This window comes from Ornithorhynchus anatinus, chromosome 2 (assembly GCF_004115215.2).
Source record: "Ornithorhynchus anatinus isolate Pmale09 chromosome 2, mOrnAna1.pri.v4, whole genome shotgun sequence".
NCBI classification, from domain to species: Eukaryota; Metazoa; Chordata; class Mammalia; order Monotremata; family Ornithorhynchidae; genus Ornithorhynchus; species Ornithorhynchus anatinus.
The window spans coordinates 46,539,216-46,563,869 of record NC_041729.1 but is presented as its reverse complement, the minus strand read 5'-3'; the positions used below and the strand labels follow the sequence as shown (position 1 = coordinate 46,563,869).

General features: G+C 48.5%; 1 protein-coding gene across 3 annotated transcripts; it reads left to right on the top strand.

Moving 5' to 3' along the window:
- Nucleotides 1-579: 579 nt before the first annotated feature.
- On the top strand, nucleotides 580-24,654 carry LOC100077301 (acyl-coenzyme A synthetase ACSM6, mitochondrial). 3 transcript variants are annotated; one of them, XM_029058374.2, is made up of 10 exons: nucleotides 798-1,808; nucleotides 6,487-6,697; nucleotides 7,387-7,594; nucleotides 11,132-11,275; nucleotides 13,474-13,633; nucleotides 14,767-14,849; nucleotides 16,905-17,028; nucleotides 18,494-18,574; nucleotides 21,163-21,264; nucleotides 24,444-24,654. In XM_029058374.2, the coding sequence occupies exons 1-10, from the start codon at nucleotides 1,557-1,559 to the stop codon at nucleotides 24,471-24,473; spliced, it is 1,395 nt and encodes a 464-aa protein (XP_028914207.1). In that variant the 5' UTR covers nucleotides 798-1,556; the 3' UTR covers nucleotides 24,474-24,654. The 3 variants fall into 3 exon arrangements, with proteins under 3 accessions (XP_028914208.1, XP_028914207.1, XP_007655869.2); XM_007657679.4 differs by having other exon boundaries at nucleotides 1,033-1,808; nucleotides 24,281-24,654; XM_029058375.2 differs by lacking the exons at nucleotides 16,905-17,028; nucleotides 18,494-18,574; nucleotides 21,163-21,264; nucleotides 24,444-24,654 and adding an exon at nucleotides 15,645-15,811 and having other exon boundaries at nucleotides 580-1,808.

Here is a 24,654-nt window from a genome sequence, read left to right as displayed (position 1 = left end):
GCATAAGGTAGGCATTTAACAAATATTATTATTGTTGTTAATATACTATTTTGTTGCTGTTATTATTGTTATTATTATATTTAAGTGCTTACTGTGTGTCAAGCACTGTTCTTAAGTGCTGCTGGCGTAGAAGCCGGTTAATTGGGTTGTTCATGGTCTCTGTCCTACATGGAGTTCACATTCTAAGTAGGAAGGAGAATTGGCTAATTAAATTCACATTTTTACAGATGAGAAAACTGAAGCACAGAGAAGTTAAGTGACTTGCCCAAGGGCACGCAGCAGGAAAAAGAAGTAGCGTGGCCTCGCGAATAGAGAGCAGGCCTGGGAGTTAGAGGACCTGGGTTCTAATCCCAGATCTGCCAGTTGTCTGCTGTGTGACCTTGTACGAATCACTTCTCTGTGCCTCAGTTACCTCATCTATAAAATGGAGATTAAGACTGTGAGCCCCACAGGGGACATGGACTGTGTCCAACCTGATTATTTTGCATCTACCCCAGTGCTCAGTACAGTGTCTGGTGCATAGTTAAGTGCTTAGCAAATACCATAAAATAAGTGACAGGTCCAGGATTAGAATCCAGGTCCTCTGACTCCCAGGCCCGTGTTTGTTCCCCCATCACTATTATCGTTACCTGCTTCTTCCCAAGATTCTGGTCTACCGAGCATACGCCCGCTTCGTAGCCAGTCTCCTGCTTTGGCTTCACGCCGCACACGTCAATTAGACCTGAAGATTAAATTGTCCCTGTCCACCTGCTGCCATGCATTTTCAAAGACAAATTTTGTAGCGAGGAATTGGCTCCCGAAACAAAATTATTTCCTTTTGTGACTGCGAAGGCAAAAGCATCCGATAAACAGGGCTCTGAAAGGCCCAGTGGATCCCCACAGCGAGAACAAAGGTCTCGGGACGTCGTCCGAGCTACAGGGAAGGAAGCCCTTCTCCTCCTCACTGTCTCGTTTGTTTTCCATCGCAGCTCTTCTCGCTCCACTTCTTGGGAGACCTGCCGACGTAAGGGGCCGACGTGGCCCCTGGGGAGGGTAAGCCCAGCCTGGCGGACGACCTCTCCCTTGCGAGTGGATGGGAACGAGGTGTGGTTTGGGAGAGGGAGGCCGTTACGGGCTTCTTCGTGTTTGGGTGACACCTACCCAACCAGCCAGCCAACCAGTCAGCCCAGCCCCACACCTCCAAGCACAGGTTGCAACCCCCTGGGCCAAACATAAAGAGGCCGTGCCCGCTCCCGTCGGAAAGCAGCTCACACGGTAAAACCATTGCTCTGTCCGAGACCCACCCCGGCCTCTCCCCAACCCTCCGTAGACCCGGAGCGGAGACTCGTAGAAGCAGCGGGGGGTGGACAGTGGTGTCCCTGGCGGGGCAGGGAAGAGCGTAGGCAGCCTCCCACTCTCTCTTCGCCTCTTGCAAAACCTCCTGGAGGCTGTTGCTTCTCTGCAAGTTTCTGTGCTCACTGTCTCTGTTCCTCTCTCTTTAACGGTGCCTGGGAGCTCTGGGTTTCCGTTCAAGGTGTTTGCACTGCAGGTAGCCACTAGCTCCCTCCGCCCGGCAAATGTGCAGAGGCTTTTTTCTCTTGCCGAAAAATACTCTCCAGCCATCTGGGACGGTGATGATGTCTTACCTGTGCCGGGCTCTTGCCTCAGTCAGGTCTCTCGGGCTGAGCAGGCGACTGTGCCCAGACCCGAGCCGGAAATGCGTCTCCCGGCGAGCCCCGGTGTCCGAACTGGCACGTCTGAGCCAAGAGGTGCCCGGGGACTTCAACTACGCGGGTGACGTTCTAGACGAGTGGTCCCAAATGGAAAAGGTAAAAATGATATTTCTTTTTATTCTGGGGGCTATTTCTTGGGACTTGCTTCAAGGAGGGGTTGGTCAAAGGAATAACAGAAAGGGATAAAAATAGTCCTTAATAATTACAACGGTTTTATATGTTCAGCACTTACTATGCTCCACGCAGTGGGTTAGATAGCGGTGTGATCACATCAGACCCAGTCCCTGGCCTACATGGGGCTCGCTGTCTAAGAGGAAGGGAGAAAAAGAATTTTATCCCCATTTTATGGATGAGAAAACTGAAGCCCAGAGAGGTCTAATGACTTGTCCAAGGCAAGTAAAGGACCTAGGATTCAGACTTCAGGTTTCCAGACTCCCAGACCCCGGATCTTTCCACCAGGCTATACAACTGCAGCTGGAATAACGTAGAAATCACAGAGTATTAACCTAGTAATAACGTGATTACTACATTATTCTAGCTGCAGTTGTGTAGCCTTGGGAAGCAGCATGGTACAGTGGGTAGAACAGGGGCCTGGAAGTTCGTGAGATCTAATACTGCTCTGCCACTTGTCTGCTGTGTCGCCTGGGGCAAATCGCTTCACTTCTCTGAGCCTCAGTTCCCTCATCTGTAAAATGAGGATCGAGACTCTGAGCCCTATGTGGGACGGGGACTGCGTCCAACCCAATTTGCTCGTTACCACCCCCTGCTTAGTACAGTGCCTGGCACACAGTAAGCGCTTAATAAATGGCATAATTGTTATTATCAAGTTTTCACCCAAAATAACCAAAGAAAGTGTGAGCCGGAAGGACCAGGGGAGGACAAGGGAGGGGACTTGGTGGAGAATGGAAAAGGAAGAGGGAGGAAGGAGGAAAAGAAATGGGTGGAAAGAATCCACCTCCTTGGCTTCCACTGCCTCTTCCTCTGACCCTTATGCCCACTGAAGACTTCAGAGCCTGGGCTTCGGAGTCAGAGGTCATGGGTTCGACTCCCGGCTCTGCCACTTGTCAGCTGTGTGACTGTGGGCAAGTCACTTCACTTCTCTGGGCCTCAGTTACCTCATCTGTAAAATGGGGATTAGCTGTGAGCCTCACGTGGGACGACCTGCCGACCCTGTATCTCCCCCAGCGCTTAGAACAGTGCCCTGCACATAGTAAGCGTTTAACAGATACCGACATTATTATTGTTTCGAGAGGGGCCAATGTAGTCCGGGGCCTGGGTGATAAAAATAGTGGCCCTGGCCTTGGCAAACTGGCACATCTGGACCGGCTCCTCCAGGGCCATTCAGGTGAGGCAGCGGAAATGGTGGCTGTTATAAGGCAGCCTAGGATAGGCCGTTTCACCAGTGCCAACCCGAAAGAAGTAGCAGAGCTAACCCAAGTGGCCAGGCCACCCAGGCCCAGTAAGTGCCGGTACAGCTCTGCTGGCCTTGATCACCACGCTGGAGACAACATACCACAGGTTTGTCCGATCTGCCTATACTATATCTACCCCAGTCCTTAGTGCAGTGCCCGGCACAAAGTGCTTAAGCTTGTTGTGAGCGGGGGCTGTGTCTGTTATAGTTTTATATTGTACTCTCCCAAGCTTTTAATACAGTGCTCTCTCTGCACATAGTAAGTGTTCAGTAAATAGGACTGATTGACTAACCGACAAATATCCCAATTATTATGAAGCCGAGTGGCCTAGGGGAAAGAGTACGGGCTTGGGAGTCGGAGGAACTGAGTTCTAATCTAGGTCTGCCACTCGCCTCCTGTGTGACCTCGGACAAATCATCTAACTTCTCTGTGCCTCTGTTTCCTCATCTGTAAAATGGGAATTCAGTACTTGTTCTTCCTCCCCCTTAGACTGTGAGCCCGTCACTGGGCCGGGATTGTCTCTCTCTGTTGCCGAATTGCCCATTCCAAGCGGTTAGTACAGTGCTCTGCACCTAGTAAGCGCTCAATAAACGCTCTTGAATGAATGCGGTACAAAGACAGGGACTTTTTCTGAGTTGGGAATCTTTGCTTGCACATAGTAAGCGCTCAATAAATACAAATGATTGACCGATCGATTACCTCGGTGATCGGTAAAGCGCTTGGCCCATAGTAAGTTCTGAGCTCGTTGTGAGCGGGAATGTGTCTGGATGATGTTATATTGTACTCTCCCAAGAGCTTGGTATGGTACTTTGCGCACGGTAAGCGCTCAACAGATACGATTAGATGAATAAATAATACCACAGTTATTTCGAAGAGGGGAGAAGGGAAACGTTGCCCAGACTGCCACCGTGTGCCTTGATTAGGAACAGTACCCGGTGTTCCGAAGCTTGGTTTTTCCGTCGCACCAGATCAATCGATCAAGCAATCGGTGCTATTTATCGAGCATATAATGTAAGCGGAGCACCGGGGCGATTCAAGATCGTTAAGTCGGACACAGTCCCCGTCCCATTGTACAACACAATAGAGTAGGTGGTCACAATCCCCTGCCCTTAAGGATCAAAAGAGGAGGCGGACGTAAACGTGAAGTATAGCACGGAAATGCTGTAGGGGTGGGGAGAAAATCAAAGTGCTTAAGGCGTAGAGGGTGACCCGGAAGGGAGAGTGAATAGGGATGGTGAGGGTTTAGTCAGGGAAGGCCCCTGATTGAGTTATAAATGGGAGAACGGCGGACTGTCGGATTAAAATTCCTAGGATCCATTAACGAAGTGGCTCTGGCCTCTTGGGGGTAACTTCAGAGGGGTTCACGACAGTTGTATGAATTCAATCCCCTCTAGACTGGAAGCTCATCGTGGGCAGGGACCGCGTCTACTAAAGCCCACAGAAAATTACTCTCCCCCCACCTTCGAAGCCTTGTTGAAGGCACATCTCTCTTAGGCCTCCCCAGACCAAGCTCCACTTTTCCTCATCTCCCATTCCCTTCTGCGTCTCCCTGACTTGCTACCTTTGCTCTTCCCCCCTCCCAGTCCCACAGCACTTACGTACATATGTGCTCTGTTCACAGTAAATGGTCAATAAATCGATCGATTGATTGATTGGTCCAACGAATTGAGAGTTTCTGCAGCTTGCCAAATTGCACTTCCTTCATGGATTCTCCTTTCCTTCAGTGCCATTGATTTACATCACCTTGATTCTATTTATCGCTATTGTTTTTTGTCCGTCTGTCTGTCCCCAGTTAGACCGTAAGCCCGTCGGTGGGCAGGGACCGTCTCTATCTGTTGCCGATTTGTACATTCCAAGTGCTTAGCTCAGTGCTCTGCACATAGTAAGCGCTCAATAAATACTATTGAATGAACGAATGAATGAACTAGAGGGTGGAGCTACTTCTGGAAGGAAATCTGCCCCCTCTCTACCCCCTGCTCACCTCAATCAATCACCTCCTCGTCACCGCCTCTGCTGCCTACCCGAGGGACAGAGACCAGGACGAGATGCTTCAAAAATGTTCCCTCCACCCCCACCTCCACTCTTACCCCCTGTTTCGGCAGCAGGATAGTGGACACTGGGACACGGGCCCTGCCTCCCCAGATGGGCGCTTGGCAGCTGCTTCAGGCGGCCCACCTCATCCCTGTTCCATTCTGTGGCGAAGAGAAACGAGGAGATGTTCTTCTCTGAGGTTGGGCCTTAGAACCAGGGTTGTACTATTCCAGGAGGCTCTGGGGCTTTCCCAGAAGCTCAACGGCTAAACTGTCCTTTTGGCATTTTCCCAGAGAACAGAGGGAGCAAAAACCCTCCCTGGCCCTCTGCCAACTTCAGCCCTGTGTTCTAATAAAGGATGTCACCGGTCCTCAAAGGCCTCAGGCAGGGAACTCCCCACCCGGCGTCTTGGCACCCTGGGAATTTTCCCTGTCCTCGTTAGGTGGGGATATCCAGTCCTGCTCAGAACAGAAGAAGCAGCATGACGTAGTAGATAGAGGATGGACCTCGGAGTCGGAAGGTCGTGGGTTCTAATCCCGCCCCCGCCACTTATCTGTCGTATGACCTTGGGCAAATCACTCAACTTCTCCTTCTTTAGGTATCTCATCTGTAAAATGGGGATTGAGACTGCGAACCCACGTGGGACAGGGACTATGTCCAACTTGATTTGCTTATATAATAATGACGACGATGGTATTTGTTAAGCGCTTTCTATGTGCCCAGCACTGTTCTAAGCGCTGGGCAGGATACAACAAGGTAATCAGGTTGTCCCACGTGGGGCTCACAATCTTCGTCCCCCTTTCACAGATGAGGTAACTGGAGCCCAGAGAAGTGAAGTGACTTGCCCAAAGTCACACAGCTGACAAGCGGCGGAGCCGAGACTGGAGCCAACCTCTGACACCCCAGCCCGGGCTCTTTCCACTGAACCACGCTGTTTCTCTGTTATAGCCACCCCAGTGTTTATTAGAGTGCCCGGCACCTAGTAAGTAATTAACAAGTACCACTATTATTATTATCATCATTATGAAAAGAAGCACGAAAAACTGCCGTGCTGCATCTGACACCTAGTCCATCCCGGACACTAACCTTCTTCCTACCGGCCGCACCGAGGAAACTTGGTTAAATGCCAGAAATAACTATTTTTTCCCCAAACGATGCCAAGAGCTACAGAAAAAGGACCAGAAAGCCAAGCCACAAATGGGGACGGGCCTGGGAAAGCAGCAGTTGCTTCAAACTAGTTGAAAAGTTCTCCCAGGTTCCCAGGGCCTTGGCCCCAGGTGAGTTATGCCCGAATCAGAACTGAACTTTCTTCCCCCGTGACTTTTCCCTAGGACGGGCTGAAAGTCCCTCACCCCGCCCTGTGGGAAGTCAACGCCAAAGGAGTCGAGGTGAGATGGAGCTTTGAGGAGCTGGGCATCCTCTCCAGGAAGGCTGCCAGGGTCCTCACTGAAGCCGGCAATCTGTGCCAGGGAGACAGGGTGGCCATGGTGCTACCCCCAGGCCTGGAGTCGTACCTCGTCAGCCTGGCCTGCGTGCGAACAGGTCAGTCGAAGGAGAAACCCCGTGTCCAATTCAAAATCGAGGACTCCCGGAGTCAGAGAGGACCAGAATAGAGTTAATAACTGTGGTATTTTTTAAGCGCTTACTCTGTGTCAGGCACTGTACTAAGCAAATAGTGTCGGACACAGTCTCTGGCCCTTCGGGGCCTCAGTCTTAATCCCCATTTTACAGATGAAGTAACTGAGGCCCAGAGAAGTGAAGTGTCTTGCCCAGGGCGAAAGAGCAGACAAACAGCAGAGCTGGAAATAGAACCCATGACCTTCTGACTCCCGGGAACCCGTGACCTTCTGACTCCCAGGCCCGCGCTCTACCCGTTAGGCCATGCTGCTTCTCTAAGCAGCATGAATGGCCTCCACGCAGCAGGCCCCGCTTTCCCATAGCGCCAAGCCACGGGACGGAGCTTCCGGGCATGGGTCTTGAAGCGATTGGTGACGTTCCATGTGACATCACTAAGAGGTGGGAAAGGGTGGAGCCTGCTGCCACTGCATTCCTTTCCCCTCCCCACCTCCCCGCCCCTGGGACGCAGGCTCCTCTTCAAACATGAAAAGCCCCGAACATCCCCTGGAGAGTCCCGACCCAACAAGGCGTCACATCTATGCCGAGAGAGGAATGTAAATAAACGTCGCAGGTTTTCAAGAACAAATCAACTTCCAGCTTCGCTTCTCCTCCAGGACTCGTCTTTGTGCCAGGATCGTCACAGCTGACCGCTCCAGACATTCTCCACCGACTGCGGGTGTCCGAGGCTAAGTGCGTCGTGGCCGACGATGCCGCGGCCCCGGCTGTCGACTCCGTCGAGTCTCGCTGCCCCTCTCTGAAAACCAAACTCCTGGTGTCGGACGACAACCGGGGAGGCTGGCTGAACTTTCCGAAGCTGATCCAGTGAGTGTCCTCGGCCTAGCCATCTGGCTGAGTCTGACTCCTTACTACGAGGGCCTTGGGGTGGGGACTGGGGAGTCGAGAGAAGGTAGGGCCCTTGTCCGGCCCTTGGAGATCCGGGGTTAGTCGTGTAACCGATCAAGTCTGGAATGAGGCGGGAAGAGGAACCTTGTAGGGGGAAGCTAAGCAAATCAGCTTAAGAATGGAAGAATCGATACGCAAGAGTAGCTGAGGAGAAAAAAGCACACGGCAAAAATATCGATGGGATACACCCACATCTGTAATTCAGGGATTGCATTCGTGCAGAGCGCTAAATTACAGAAGAGTCTCATTATGGTGCTCAGTCTAACAGCCAACGATATTTGCAAGCACTTACTGTGTGCAGAGCATCATCCTAAGCACTTAGGAGGGTACAGTAGAAGAAGTAGAAGCGACAGTCATCGTAATAGAGATGTGTGTGCCGGTCAAACTTACATTTTGGCCAGAGTGTTATTAGCAACTTTATGAACATTAGTCCAACGGTGTGCCTGTTTGGAGCAGCGCATCATGGTGTTGGAAGATTGATAGGCACGCTTGCATGTGATGTGCATGAGATAAGGAGAGCTTATTGGTGCCTGCAGGATCACAAGTTTGTACAGCCCAATTCCCCAAATATCATGACCGAAGAGATTAAATCATTCCCAGAGGAATATCAAGAAGTGTTATTACTGGGTAAGACCAATGATCCATCCATCTCAAGGTTACATCTCCAAAAAGAGATAAAGAATGTTTGCAGACACTGAGTGACAGTCGCCTTCTTTGACTTGTATATTAATTTTTCAGAATGGATCCTCTAGCTTCCTTAACTTTTCCCTTCTGTATTCTTAGCTTTCCCTCTAGAAACCCATCGGATCAGTCAATCATGCATTAAATTAAGCAAATTTGTCTTAGACTTCCTAATATTCACTTCCTGGACACCTTTCTGTGGGACAAACCCATATGCTGATCATCACTGTGTGAAAAAGTCTTTCCTTTCGTCTGCTTAGAACCTACCATCCTCAAACCTCAGTGGGTTTGCCAGTTGCTAGGATTTAAGTGAACCATAATCACCCTTCATGATCATCTTGGGTAAACCCAAAACTTAGTACAGTGCTTGGCTCATGGTAAACCCTCAATAAATATTATGGATACTAGTATTATTATTATTATTATTATTATCTGCACAACCAGTGTTTTTCCAGTAATGTTAAATCATTTTTGGCATTTTCAAACGACACAAACGGTGAATTAATGTCCATCATCAGAAATGATGGCATAGCTAGCAGTGGTGAGGCAAAATTCAGACTCTAGTGTTAATGTCAAATTTGAAAAGATAGAAAATTTGGTTTGGAGATTAGGGCTATGTACTGGGGTGAGAGGGATAATAATAATAACCATTATGGTATTTGTTAAGCTCTTACTATGTGCCAAGCACTGTTCTAAGCACTGAGGTAGATACAGGGTAATCAGGTCGTCCCACATGGGGCTCACACTTTTAATCCCCATTTTACAGATGCGGTACCTGAGGCCCAGAGAAGTTAAGTGACTTGCCCAAGGTCATACAGCAGACATGTGGCAGAGCTGGGATTAGAACCCATGTCCTCTAACTCCCAAGCCCCTGGTCTTTCCATTAAGCCACGCTGCTTCTCTTTAAAGTGGAGATGCCGGGGATTGAACCCTGGGCCTCATACATGCAAAGCATGCTCTCTACCAGTCCCTACGTGAGATAAGCAAATACTGGCCACATCTGCCAGAAACCCAAGGAAACTCCAGATTCCAGAAAATCCCCAGAAAAAAACAGTATTTTTAGAATTCATTTTAAAGACCTTCACCAACTAAGCCCTGACTTTCATTGCTACCTCTCCTTTCTGTGTCACCTATGCACCCTTTGAGTATTAGATATTCACCCCCCACCCTCAGCCTCACAGCACTTATGTATAGATTCGGAATTTATATTAATGTTTGTCTCCCCCTCCAGACTGTAGCTCCTTGAGAGCAAGGAAGGTGTCTGTCAGCTCCGTTATATTGTTCTCTCCCCACTAGTACAGAGCTCTGCACCCAGTAAGTGCTCAATAAATATGATTGATTGATTGAATGGAAATAACCACTTTCTTATCAGCCTCCTGGGTCCACTAATCCCCCCTTTCCTCTGGTCCAGGTGGCTCATTTGGAGCTCATTTGGTCACCTGAAAGCAATCCGATGGCCCCGAATTTCTTACCCAGAGGGCGCGCAGAGGGGTGGTTTGCCAGATCAGGCATTTTCTGCAACCATCCGGTGTCGTTTGGGGTTAACCGCTAAATGGTAAAGTCCCTAAGGGCAGGACTCTCTTTTACCCAGTAATTTAGGCCAGGCCCCGGCTTCACTGGCCATGAAAAGAATTGACTCCAACTTCCCCAAGCAGCCGTCCTGGAAGAGAACGGTGGAGGCGCGTGCATGGAGGCAGCAAACTACATGCGAGGTATTAGAGGGAGCTAGAATTAGAGTCCTCTCAGCTCAAAGGGGAGCATAAAGCCCATTATGCTCTGAGGAGAAACATATTAAAAAGAAACCTTATGATTCATACTATTTTCCTGGGTGACTGCAGGTTTCCTCTGGTCACTAGCACTAGAGGATCATTACAGGGACATTAGTGAGACCAAAAGAGGAATCAGTGTGGCCTGATAGAGTACTGGCCTGGGGGTCAGAGGACCTGGGTGCTAATCCTGGCTCTCCCCCTTGCCTGCTTTGTGACCTTGGGTGAGTCATTTAACTTTTCAGTGCTTCGGTTACTTCATCTGTAAAATGGGGATTAAGACCATGAGCTCCATGTGGGCCATGGACAGTATCCGACCTGATTATTTCATATCCACCCCAGTGCTTAATACAGTACCTGGCACAAATACTATTTTTAAAAAAATTAAAAAGGACTAAATGATGTTTGTAGATTGGCATATTTAGGACTCTATTTGCAGGGTTGGGTTAATGGAAAGGAGCATCCACACACTAGTAATAATAATGATAGAAGTTGTAAGTCACTTCAGTATTCGCCAAGCTCTGTATCAAGAAGTAACACAATCTGTCAGACTGAATCCCTATCTCGAAACGGGGCGCTCCGCCTCAGGGGGAGGGAGAACAGATAGTGTTTCCCTCTTTTGCTGATGAGAAAACTGAGGCACAGAGAGGTTAAGTGACTTGCCCCAGGTCATACAACGGGCAAGGGGAAGAGCCAGAATTGGAACCCAGGTCTGTTGCCTTCCAGTCCTCTGCTCTTCCCATTAGGCTATGCTGCTTCTCAAGAATGGATCGAAACAGCTTAAAGCGGCTGAGTTAGAGTTTGGGGCTCTAATAGATTGCCGTGGTCCCGAGGACTTAGATAACCCTCTTGTCTCCCCATAAGCTTGTTGTGGGCAGGGAATGCACCTGTTTATTGTTATATTTTACTCTCCCAAGCACTTAATCCAGTGCTTTGCACACACAGTAAGTGCACAGTAAATACGACCGAAAGAACGAATAACCACAGATTCCTCTCCGGGGATTTGCAGCTCTGCCCCCGCCGATCATCGCTGCGTTCGAACCAAGAGTCGTGATGCCATGGCCATCTACTTCACCAGTGGGACGGCGGGGGCTCCGAAAATGGTGGAACATTCTCACTACAGTTTGGGGATGGGATTCAGCCTGGCTGCCAGGTAAAGACTCAATCCAGACTCACTCTTCACTTACTTTACATTTGGATCCCTAAAGAACTGTGGAAGTGATCCTGATTGCACTCCGTTGGGTAAGATGTTGGCTTTCTCATCTTTAAGAGTGAGCTCAGATCAAGGTCTGACTCAAAATGGTGGCACCCTTTGGAAAAGCAGGTAAGTTTACGTATGTGGACTTGAGGGGGACAAAAGGAAGGGTAGCTCTTTGGACCAATAAGGCCAGAAAAGCAAGGGGATAGCGACCATTCTGGTTAGTTGCTAATAAATATCAGCCCAAATCCACGCAGAATTTGGAGTGAAGATTGGATTGTTTTAATCTTGCCCTCCCCAAATTCCAACTGAAGGGAGTGAGGGGGTCCTTGAGTGGGGCGCCCTTAGATCATTAAAGGGACCCAAGAATCTCTTTCATTCATTCAATAGTATTTACTGCGTGCTCACTATGTGCAGAGCACTGTCCTAAGCGCTTGGAACGTACAATTCGGCAACAGATAGAGACAATCCCTGCCCAGTGACGGGCTCACAGTCTAAACCGGATAGACAGACAGCAAAGCAAAACAGAACAAGACAACATCGTAAGATAAACAGAATCAAGGAGATATACACCTTATTAACAAAATAAATAGGGCAATAAATAATATATACAAATGAGCACAGTGCTGAGGGGAAGGGGAAAGGGTCGGGGCGGAGGGGAGGGAAGGGGGAGAAGAGGGAAAGGGGGGCTCAGTCTGGGAAGGCCTCCTGGAGGAGGTGAGCTCGCAGTAGGGCTTTGAAGAGGGAAAAAGAGTTAGTTTGGCGGATGTGAGGAGGGAGGGCATTGCAGGACAGCGATAGGACGTGGGCCAGAGGTCGACGGCGGGATAGGCGTGAACGGGGGACAGTGAGGAGGTGAGCGGCAGAGGAGAGGAGCGTGCGGGGTGGGCGGTAGAAAGAGAGAAGGGAGGTGAGGGAGGAGGGAGCCAGGTGACGGAGAGCTTTGAAGCCAAGGGTGAGGAGTTTTTGTTTCGTGCGAAGGTTGATAGGCAACCACCGGAGGTTTTGAGGAGGGGAGTGACATGCCCAGAGCGTTTCTGTAGGAAGATGGTCCCGGCAGAGGAATGGAGACTAGACTGGAGTGGGGAGAGACAAGAGGAAGGGAGATCCGAGAGGAGGCTGACACAGTAATCCAGTCGGGATATTATTCTACCGGCAGAAGAATTACCATCTTACCACTCCAAAAGCTACCCTTGTTGGTGATATCGGATCACTGAGAGTTCTCTTATCCGGAAGTCCAGTTGATCCTCTGGCTATTAAACCATTGCACGATGATCCTAGGCAACGAAACCATAAAGTAAAAATCAGTGGACTCCTTATTCATGCATAAAGTGATGAGAGAGAATCTAGTGATCCTAAAACATGGAAAAAAATATACACACAGATTCAGGCTTCCCCATCCAATGATTCTCTTCTCACTGTGAGTAGAGAACGTGTCTACCAACTCTGTTATAATATATTCTCCCAAATGGTCAGTACAGTGCTCTCCACAGAGTAAATGCTCAATAATTGTGATCGACTGACTGATTTATTGATTCTATTTTGTAAGCTCATCTCATCGGGACTGCATAGTTGTCAAGCCATACAAATCTCCCCTGCGTTCTAGTTTCTGACACCCTGGTCCCATAAAGCCCCAAGACCAGAACTAAGCTTTTCTTATTTTCTAATGGAATTTAAGTGATTGCTATGTGCCAGACAAAGTACTAAGCACTGAGATAAGATACAAGGTAATCGGGTTGGACACAGTCCCTGTCCCGCATAGGGTTCACAGGGTTAATACCCATTTTACAGATGGGGTAACTAAGGCACAGAGAATTCAAGTGACTTGCCCAAGGACACTCAGCAGACAAGTGACAAAGCCAGGATTAGAACCCAGCCCCTTTCCTCTGGCTCCGAAGCCCACGCTCTTTCTACTAGACCACGCTGCTTCTCAAATTGTAAAATTGGGAAGAATAGAGCTTTCTAATCACTTAAACCTGAGTAAATCTGAGGGCCAGTTAATAAATTATCTGCACAGTGGCCTCTCCTTTAGTTGGAGAGACCTAGTCCTTGATATTCTACCCATTCGTTCCATCCCTCGGTTCTCTTCCCGAAGGTGATAGCCCTGGTTTTCACCCAGAAACTCTCACACGGTCTTTCCTTTCTCTTCCCAGGCGGTGGATGGCTTTGGAACCTGCAGATGTTGTGTGGGGTCTGGGTGACGCCTCTGGGGCGGATCCCTTCTCCCTGAGCAGTGCTCTGGGGGCCTGGCTGCAAGGGGCCTGTCTGTTTCTGCATCACATGCCCAAAATCAGCTCGGAGACGGTGCTAGACGTAAGAACGGTTCCCTGGGAGGGACTAGGGAAAGCAGTCAGGGAAACCGTTCCCAAAGGGAGGGTTCAGTGGGTCCGTCCTTGGGAAGGGCCAAAGGGGGTCAGTGAGAGCACGGTCTACCGCCACCAAACAGGCCAGAGAAATTCCAAGATGCCAGCTCACTGAACGGAGGCTTCTGTGTAACAGCCCTAAGGAGGAGGTTGGGAATAAGTTCAAGAGCTTCCCCTCCATCTGGTCCCTTCGAGAAAGGAGCTGTAAGAATAGGTCACCCGGAAAACCTCCAGACAACACAGAGGTCTCCGGAGTAGTTGGAGCCTGATCGTGTGCTGAGACGTAGTCTTCCCAAGGCCAAACCCTCAAAGTCAGCAGCAATTGCCATTCAAGCCAACGGTACACTAAGAGGACACATTTTGCTCCAGCCCACCTCCCCGCCACGCAGCACTTGTGTATATATGTACATATCTACAATTCTATATATTTATATGAATGCCTGTGCACCTGTTTTGATGTGTGTATATTTATAATTCTATTTATATCCATGCCTGTTTACTTGTTTTGATGTCTGGCTCCTCCCCTCTAAACTGTAAGCCCGGTGTGGGCAGGGATTGTCTTTCTTTATTGTTGAACTGTACTTTCCGAGCACTTGGTACCGTGCTCTGCACACAGTAAGCGCTCAATAAATACGATTGATTGAATGAATGCAGGAAGGAAGGAAATAGGAACTGACCCTAAAGTCAATCCAAGTCATTCAAAAGTGGGTTGGAAAACCAATTCCTTCCACTGGTGTTTGTCAAGTACCAGTCATACTTGGTTAGGAATGAATATACTCCTTCACTCCAGCGGCCTAATAACAGAGCCAAATAAGTTTCTAGATGCCTAGCGCTTCTGGTCGGAGCTCATAAGTGAGTAATTGTTCCAGGGTAGACTAAATCACCTTCTAGTCTCTAAGGTAAATGTTCTGCCCTGGAAAAAATGACTCTGGTTTGTTTTCCTTTCATTCAGAGTCACTGTTGTGATGCTCTGGCTAAATGTCTAAATGAAATACATTCTGTTTGCTCTACTCTCCTCAGCCCCTTCTTACCTTCTCCATTTTCATGGTTAGGGTTTCATTTTTAATTTTCTTTGCGGACCAGGCGTTGTCCAGATTTCCCATCACCACCTTCTACGGGCGGCCATCCTTGTACCAGAGATTGTTGCAGGACTGTAACTTCAGCAGGTAAAATAGCATTGAACAATCCCAATCTATGAGATGAAGATCTTGTAGGATCTGAAACAGAACTAAAGACCTTCTTTCCTTTTCATAACCGCTTGGATTCCTAGAATCCCGAGGTTCTGAGGGATTTCATGCCCCTTCACCTGTAATGGGGCCTTACCACTTCCCTCTGAGTTGGGTTCCTCATTGTATAGGTGGGGAAACTGAGGCCCAGGAATGTAAAGTGACTTGTCCAAAGGCACAAAATAAGTTGGGCAGAGCTGGAACTCCAACACAAGTCAGACAGCCCACATATCTCACTACCTCAAGCCTACTCCAAGGAACCACTCCTCCTAGCATGGAGACTCACTAGGTTAATGGGTTTCTAATCTTTTAGAAACACAGAACTCATATCTTCTCCCTCCAGAGAACCCGCCTGAACTTATATTTTATATCGTAGGGGTATATTTTTACATATGAAGTTTGAAAGACAGTATAAGTTTAGGTAAAAAGGATAAGGATTATTCCTGTGGAAAGACATGACACATTTGCCCCCACGGTCAGTGAGGCCATAAAGAGTCCACCGTTACACCCTTCCCCTCCTGGCATCCTTAGATCGGGGTCAGAGGGCAGTGGGGGGAAACGGGCCGGTGGGTCCCCGTCTTTAGCCCACTGAATTCTAAAAGAGGGTGAGAAGATGGGGGCCGTGAGGGTCTCCAGAGTGAGTGTAGCACTGAATTTACACTTCAGAACTGTCTCTGTTGAGGTTTTTTCCCCCTGGTTTTCTGGAATATAAACTCAGTGGTTTGTTCACCCCAGGTGTCCAGCCTGCTTCTCTAATGGACTGCCCCCAGGGCAGCTATCTCGCTGCCCTGTTCTAGTTCACCACTGCTCCTGTAGACGGCAACATTCAAGAGCATTACTTGAGCACCCATTGAGCGAAGCCCCCAGGATCAGACATGGATGAGGTAGAAGATTCAGTCCCTGCCTTCAAGGAACTTACCATCTAATGAAGGTCATCAAATAGTCCTCCAATGGGATGTAGACAAGCAGCCCTCTAGGGAGGCGAAGTAGCCTGGTGGAAAGGACAAAGTATTGACAAAGTCAGGAGATCTGGGTTTTAGTTTCCACTTCTGCTAGCTGACTATTATGTGACCTTGGGCAAATCGTTTAACTTCTCTGTGTTTTAGTTTTCTCCTCTGTAAGTGGAGATGAAATGCAAGTTCTCCCTCTTATACTCTGACACCCGCGTGGGACAGAGAATGTGTCCAGTCGGACTGTGCGTCAGCTCCAGTCCTCAGCACAATGACTGGCACAAAGACAGTACTTAATAATGACCATTTATTATTAGCCAGAGAGAGGAACCCCCTCGTCCAATCCAAAATGGGGATTTTGTGTTCCAGGCACCTCTCCAGAGCCCCCTGACTAATAATGCCATTTATAATAATGGTATTTGTTAAATGCTTCCTGTGTGCCATGCGTCGTTTCTTGGTTTGTGTCCATATCATTTCTGAGAAGCAGCGTGGCTCAGTGGAAAGAGCCCGGGCTCGGGAGCAAGAGGTCACGGGTTCGAATGCCGGCTCTGCCACTTGTCAGCTGTGTGACTGTGGGCAACTCACTTCACTTCTCTGTGTCTCAGTTACCTCATCTGTAAAATGGGGATGAAGACTGTGAGCTCCACGTGGGACAACCTGATCACCCTGTATCTACCCCAGCGCTTAGAACAGTGCTCTGCACATAGTAAGCGCTTAACAAATACCAACATTATTATTATTATTGTTTTAAGCAATGGGGTAGATACAAGTTAACCATGTCAGATGCAGTCCGTGTCCCACATGGGACTCCCAGTCTAAGTAGGAGGGAGAACAGATACAGATAAGGAAATTGAGGAAGTGGGAGGGGGAACAGGTATTGAGTGCCCATTTTACAGATGAGAAAAATGAGGAACAGAGAAGTTAGGTGACTCGCCCCAGGTCCCACAGCAGGCGAGTGGCAGAACCAGGATTAGAACCCTGGCTCTCTGACTCCCAGGCCCGCGCTCTCTCCACCAGGCCACACTAACCGCTGGGATCTCCTCAGCTATAGATTCCAAAGCCTGAAGCACTGCGTGGCTGCCGGAGAGCCCAGCAAACCTTGGGTGAATCGGGAGTGGAAGCGCCTCTCTCATCTGGACATCTACGAAGGTTACGGACAGACAGAAACCGTATGTAGATACTGACTCCTTATTGCCACTGATTGCATAAATTTGCCTCGAGGATAAAGATAATAATAATAATGGTGGTATTTGTTAAGCGCTTACTATCTGCAAAGCACTGTTCTAAGCGCTGGGGGGATACAAGGTGATCAGGTTGTCCCACGAGGGGCTCGCGGTTTTTAATCCCCGTTTTACAGATGAGGTAACGGAGACCCAGAGAAGTGAAGTGACTTGCCCAGAGTCACACAGCTGGCAAGCGGGGGAGCCAGGATTAGAACCCATGACCTCTGACTCCCAAGCCCGGGCTCTTTCCACTGAGCACGCTGCTTCTCTAATAATAATTGCTAATAATGGTTGCATTTGCTAAGTGCTTACTGCGTGCCAAGCGCTGAGGTAGATATAAGCAAATCGGATTGGACGCGGTTCCTGTCCCACGTGGAGCTCACAGCCTTAACCTACTTTTTACAGACGAGGTAACTGAGGCACAGAGAAGTGAAGTGACTTGCCCGAGGTCACCCGGCAGACAGGTGGTGGAGTCGGGATTAGAATCCAGGACCTTCTGATGCCTCTATGTACTAGGCCGTGCTAGTTGAGAATGTTTCATGTGGGAATGCTGGGAGCTGGGAAGAGCTTGCCTGCTTCTGGAAGGCTCTCCGCCCAGCAAAGGAAATGAGCTGTTAAGTTGCTGCTGCTTGAGAGCCACCTCTACGGAGGGAGAAGATCCTGGCAGAAGATGATCCCCGATAAGTGTCCATCCGCCAACTGCCCCGGGTCGTGAGAATCAATTCCACCCAAAAGCAATGTCTGGCTGGAAGGCGGATCTGTCGACAGGGCTACGGAGAAAGCCCAGAAACCCGGAAAACACTTTCGCCTAGTTGGGAGGGACGGGGATTTGGGGGGGCAATTATACAGATTGAGTTTTAATCACTAAATCGGTCAATCGCATTTAATGAACAATTAGCAGAGTACCGAGTATAGAGTCCTAAACGCTTCAGAAAATACAATGAGGTAGGCACGATTCGGGCTATGAAAAAACAGGGTGGCTCAGTCCCTCCTCATTCTAAAAGGAAGTAGGGTTTCTAGACAAAGACAGTAGACATCGCCAATAGTGAAAGGTTTCTGGGTGAGCCCTGAGAGCAACAGAAAGGGAATTTTGTCAACGGGCATCCAGAGGCAGGGGGGCTTCCAGGTAGAGACATGCGAGAAGGACTTGACGCCCTCGGGTGGCCGCACCTGAAGGGTTGGAGCTGAGTTGTGTCATTTTCAGAGAAGACTGGCCCTGCTGGCTCATATCACCTACCCTTCACCCAGTGGCTTAGGACTGCAGAGTTGGCACGTAAAGCTTATCCTATATCTCATCCCGGGTTTCTCCTTAGGAATTCCCATAGGTGAGGGCAGCGGGGGAGTCCAGATCAACAGCCCCCAGACCTGAGGATGCTGAATTTAAATGGCCCTTCCATCTTTTCTTCGACAGGGACTCATCTGTGCCACCTATAAAAGAATGAAAGTGAAACCTGGCTCGCTGGGGAAGCCGGTTCTCCCTTACAACGTTCAGGTAAGAGAGAGTAAAATGCGGTGGCTCTGAAAACACCACTTGTCTGCTGTGTGACCTTGGGCAAGTCACAACTTCTCTGTGCCTCAGTTCTGTAATCTTTTTCAATCTGTAAAATGGAGATTGAGACTGTGAGCCCCACGTGGGGCAGGGACTGTGTCCAACCTGATTAGCTTGTGTCTACCCCGGGGCTTAATACATTGCCCGGAACATAGTAAGCACGTAACAGATACCATTAAATGATGCCGAACATAATGATAATATCTAATTTTTACATATCCCTTTTTATATTTTTAATCTGTTTCCACATTAATCATATCAATCATATTTCATTTCATAACATCTCTTGGTGTATGGCATCCCGTCCCCATTTTACAGATGAGGAAACTGAGGCCCAGAAAGGTTAAATGACTTGCCCAAGGCAGCAGCAAGTCAGTGAGGGAGATGGCACTAGAATCCTCGTCCCTTGACCTCCAGTTCTCTGCCTTTTCCATAAGACATGCTGCCTCCCTTCGTATTAGTTTTATAAACCTAATCATGTACTTTCAGAGCGGCGGACCTATCTGAAAGTCACCAAGTCTAGTGCCCTGTCTCCTTGCACCTGGTTAAAACAACTTTCAAGAGCTCTTCTTTATTCATCCATTCCAGAATTTTACTGTCCTTTCTGTAGCCCAGTGTCACCCAGTGTCTTAGGACTGCATAGTCGGCACATAAAGCCTTTACAGTATTTTCCTTGCTGTCAAGATAGACTCCAAATTTACCCCCACTTCTCTCCTCAAGTCAGGAACCTGTGGTTCGGGACTTGGATGTGCCTGTTATTGGAGCCAAGTGTGGTTCTTGAGCACAGGGGCCTACCCACAGACTGGGCACTCCACCGCAAAAAAGCTAGGCGGGAAACTGAGCAGGAGGTAGCTGGCCACCCCTTTGAGCTAGAAAAGGCTGAAGGGGAGCCAATCTGGCGGCTCCATGCCTCATCGGATGGCAGCGTGAGCTAGAGCATCTCTCTTCTTCCCCAACCCCTACATCCTGTGTTCCACCTTCTGACAGAAAACAGCAGCAGTGCCAAAGTGGGCCCGGTAAGCCGGGAAGGAAAGGGAATTTTCACCCCCCAAGGGTAACCTCCTTGGCAGGCCCCGGGCATGACGAACACTGATAGTGATTGCAGATGGGTTAGTGCCCGGGCAGGGGTGGTTACAGCTGCTTTGTCTGGTACCAAGAATACTATTTGTAGGCCCCCACATATGTCAGGTCTTGGGCAGCCAACTTCCGAAACAGCATCAGTCCCAATAGCTACTGCGACAGAGAGGAATAAAAAAACAAGAGATGAAAATTCAGTTCTAGCGCTCTATCTATCCATCTATCTATCCATTTATCTATCTCTAGTGCTCTCTCTCCTTTTGAAGGTAAGGCAGATGCCAATCTCACTCATTCTCCCTGCCCTTTCCTCCCCCTCCTGGCTAATTCTCCTGGCTAATCCAACCCTCCTTCCTTCCCTCCATTCTTCTATTCCCTTCCCTTTCTCTCCTCCCCTTTTTTCCTCAGCCTAATGACAGCCCATGTCACCCTGGGGGCCACAGATTGTATGATTGGCTCTCTGCCCCACCGACCACTCCATGGTTTCATTTTGTTTGGCTCTTTTGCAAAAAAAAGTTGAGGGCCCCCAGACTTAGGTTTTCCTTTCTGATGATTTCCTTTCCTTTCTTTTCTGCATGGGAAATTACCGCTCATCTCACCTTTCAACTCCTTATACCCTGTCTCCTCTCAAAAGCCTATGTGCTCCAGAGTCATTTCATAATTTTATAATATAGGAAGACTGGCATACCCTCTCCTCCCTTCCCCGCTGCTCCATCTAAGTCAGGGTGGCTCTGGAAATCAAAGTTGGGCTTCCCTCCAACCCTTACTGCTCTCAGTAGTAAATCCCATTTTATAGATGAGGTAACTGAGGCATAGGGAAGCTAAGTGACTTGTCCAAGGTGACATAGCAGACCAGTGGAAGAGTGGGATTAGAACCTAGGTCCTTCTGACTCCCAACCCCATGCTCTAGCCACTGGGTCAGACTGCTTCTCAGTTTCCATTTGGTGCTTTTGTTGCCGAAACACCTTACAGTATTAATAATAATAATGATGGTGTTTGTTAAGCACTTACTATGTGCAAAACACTGTTCTAAGTGCTGAGGGGATACAAGCTGATCAGGTTGTCCCACGTGGAGCTCACAGTCTTAATCCCCATTTTCCAGATGAGGTAAATGAGACACAGAGAAGTGAAATGACTTACCCAAAGTCACACAGCTGACGAGTGGTGGAGCCGGGATTAGAACCCACGACCTCTGACTCCCAAGCCCGGGCTCTTTCCACCACAGTAGTTATTTTAATTTGCTCCTCACAACAACCCTGTAAGGTAGGATTCAGCTTTTATTATCCCCATTTTACAGATGGGAAAACTAAGGCATAGGCAGGTTAGAAAGCAAATTATTGTGACAATCTTGTATTAAATAGTGGATCTAGGGATTTATTTCTTATACTTCTGTGACGTGTCATCACTTGAAAGGGATATTCCTGCAGTCCATCGCTTTAATGATCTTCTGATTCCAGATTGTAGATGAAAACTTAAATATCCTGCCTCCAGGAGAAGAGGGAAACATCGCTGTCCAGACCCAACCAAATCGGCCGTTTTCTCTGTTCTCTCGCTATGTGGTAAGGAAAGCTTTCCCATTCTTTTATCAAATTGATTACTTATAGAGAACACGCAGAGCAAAGTGAAAAATCTCCCTCCCTATCATATCTTGTTTTTTGTTCTTCTGTCTCCCTCGATTAGACTGTAAGCCCATCAGTGGACAGGAATTGTCCCTATCTGTTGTTGAATTATACTTTCCAAGCACTTAGTACAGTGCTCTGCACATAGTAAGCGCTCAATAAATACTATTGAACGAATGAATATCTTTCTCTTTATAGTCACCCAAAAAGTAAAACTCAAATTTCCTTATCAGACGCTGAGCAATTCACTGTGGGCAACCACAGTACTTTAGGGCTTGTTCCACCTGATTTCTAATAACGATGGTATTCGTTAAGCACTTTCTATGTGCCAAGCGCGATGCTGGGTGCTAAGATAGATTCAAAGTAACCAGAAAGCACATAGTCACTGCTCTCCCTGTGGAGCTCACAGTCTAGAAGGAAAGGGAAAGCATGGATTTTGTCCCTATTTAACTGATGAGAAAACTGGGACATTAGGTGTTAAGTGACTTTAACTTCATGCAGCAAATAAGCACATCTGGGATTAGAATCCAGGTCCCCTGAGTCCCCAGTCCAAGACTCTTTCCACTAGGCAACACTGCCTCTCACGTGCCTCACTTATAAGCCACGTTCCGATCAAGTCTGACAGTTTGGACCAATCAACGGATTGCGCTCCCTCTGTCTGCAGAACTCTTTACTAGGTTCTGGGAAGAAGGGCTGAGGAAACCAAAACAATTCCCTTGCCCTTGAGGAGCTTACAGTCTAATAAACAACAGAGGACAGCTATTTATCCAACTATGAAAGTAACATAAAGAGCAAGAAAAAGAGAGTTATTACCTAAAAGAACCATTAGTTCCACAAAAACATCTATACATCATTTAGAGTGAAGTATTAATAATGTTGGTATTTGTTAAGCGCTTACTATGTGCAGAGCACTGTTCTAAACCCTGGGGGAGATACAGGGTAATCAGGTTGTCCAACGTGAGGCTCCCAGTTAATCCCCATCTTACAGATGAGGTAACTGAGGCACAGAGAAGTTAAGCGACTTGCCCACAGTCACACAGCTGACAAGTGACAGAGCCGGGAGTCGAGCCCGTGACCTCTGACTCCGAAGCCCGGGCTCTTTTCACTGAGCCGCGCTGCTTCCCCCAAGTATTCAAAGGGTGCTGGGGTAACTAGAGCATTCATGGCTAAAAGTGAACTCATCTTCCCTGAATTCCCAAATCCTCTCTTCCACATAACTTTCCCACCACAGTTGACAACATTCCCTTCCGCCCTGTCTTTTGAACCCACAACCCTGTGGTTAATAATGCTGGTATTCGTTAAGCGCTTACTATGTGCAGAGCACTGTTCTAAGCGCTGCGGTAGATACAGGGTAATCAGGTTGTCCCACGTGAGGCTCACAGTCTTAATCCCCATTTGACCATGAGGGAACTGAGGCACCGAGGAGTTAAGTGACTTGCCCCCAGTCACACAGCTGGCAAGCGGCAGAGCTGGGATTCGAACCCATGACCTCTGATTCCCAAGCCCGGGCTCTTTCCACTGAGCCACGCTGCTTCTCACCCTGTCTCCTCTTTCATTTCCCTTATTCGATCTATCAGATCGTGTCAATTCTTCGTCCCCAACTTTTCTAGAATCTTTTCTTCTCCACCCAAAGGACCTCCATGCTGGTCCAGGCCCTTGTAACATTCTGGCCTGTTTACTGCACCAACCTCTTCATTGGTTTCTTTGCCCCCAGGCTTAGCACCATCCCAGGCCATACCTCCCTCTGCTGCCAGGATCGGTTTTCTAAAATATTGTTTTGTGTACACCTCCTCACTCATCAAAAATTTTCAGTGACTATCCATTCCTCTCCACATCCGGCAGCAACGTCTCACTATTGGCATCAAAGCACTCAATCACCTCCTACTTATCCCCTCTCTCCTCCCACACGCCAGCCCACAGTCTCGGTTTCTCTCACCCTAACGCTTCCATATTCTGCTGGGTTCACTCTTCATACCGTGCTCTGCATACAAGAGACACTCAGTAGATGTATCGCTGACGACTGGGGCCGTGAAAAGAGCACGGGCCTAGGAGTCAGAAGACCTGGGTTCTAAACCCCATTCCACCACTTACCAGCTGTATGACCTTGGACAAGTCACTTCACCTCTCTGTGCCTCATTTACCTCATCTGAAAAAGGAGGATTCAATACCTGTTCTCCCTTCTGGTTAGACTGTGAGCCCCATGTGAGATGTGCATCAACCCCAGCACTTAGTACGGTGCTTGGCATATTGTGAGCACTTAACAGATGCCATGGTGATGATTCTGATGATGGTGATGATGATGATGTGGATGATGAATTCGAATGATCAGAATCATCCGAGTTTAAATGGGGAAGGTTCAAAAAGTCCACAACCCAGAGAGGCTATAAGGGGCAGTGTTGTTTCGGATCGGTCGTGGCCGGATGGTGTGGGTGAGTGAGATGGGATAGGGCAGAAAAAGATAGAGCAGGGAAGGGAAGGGCGGAGCAGGGTGAGTGGGGTGGGATGACGTGCTGTCCCGTTTCCACAATGTCACTGATGATATTCAGAGAGAATTCCAAAGCTTCTGTCTCCATCCACTAGACTAAGCCAGCTCGAGGGGGATTTGGGCCAGGAGTCATAATAATAATAGTATTTGCTAAGCGCTTATTGTGTATCAAACACTGTTCTAAGCACTGGTGAAGATACAAGATCATCAGATCAGATTCAGCCCCTGTCCCACACCGGGCTCACAGTCTAAGTAGGAAGGAGAACAGGTGTTGAATCCCCATTTTACAGTTGAGGTAACCAAGGCACCGAGAAGTGACTTGCCCAGGGTCACACAACAGACAAGTGGCAGAGAGATGGGATTAGAACCCAGGTGCTTTCACACCCATGCTCTCTCCGCTAAGCCACGCTGCTCCTCGACTGACATTGCGCCATTAACCAGAAACGCGATGTCATTTTGTTGTCGCAACAGGACAACCTAGAGCCGACGGCATTGGCAGAACCCAGGAGATTTTATCTCACCGGAGACAAGGGAGTTATGGATGAAGAAGGCTACTTTTGGTTCGCTGGAAGAGCTGATGACATTATCAATGCCTCTGAGTAAATTTGTTCACTGTGTCCTGGTTTGGTCCCAGAGGGCGGAAGGCAACACTCTGGTCTGGTGAACGTGAAACTCTCCCTTCCTCTGAATGGAATCCACCAAGCAAGAGACCAGAAGCTGAACAATTCTCCTTTGCCTGAAAGACCCAGAGAGGCTGTGCAATGGTACCTTATTTACTGGACAATCGCGTCTTCCTCCACTTTCTCTTTTGCTATGTAAATACAACCCCTGGATGTTACCCGTGA

Coding starts and splice junctions, on each gene's coding strand:
- LOC100077301 (XM_007657679.4), top strand. CDS start 1,557: ATGTGCAGAGGCTTTTTTCTCTTGCCGAAAAATACTCTCCAGCCATCT. Junction 6,698..7,386: donor CCTGGCCTGCGTGCGAACAG/GTCAGTCGAAGG, acceptor CTTCTCCTCCAG/GACTCGTCTTTGTGCCAGGA. Junction 18,575..21,162: donor TTCTCCCTTACAACGTTCAG/GTAAGAGAGAGT, acceptor TTCTGATTCCAG/ATTGTAGATGAAAACTTAAA.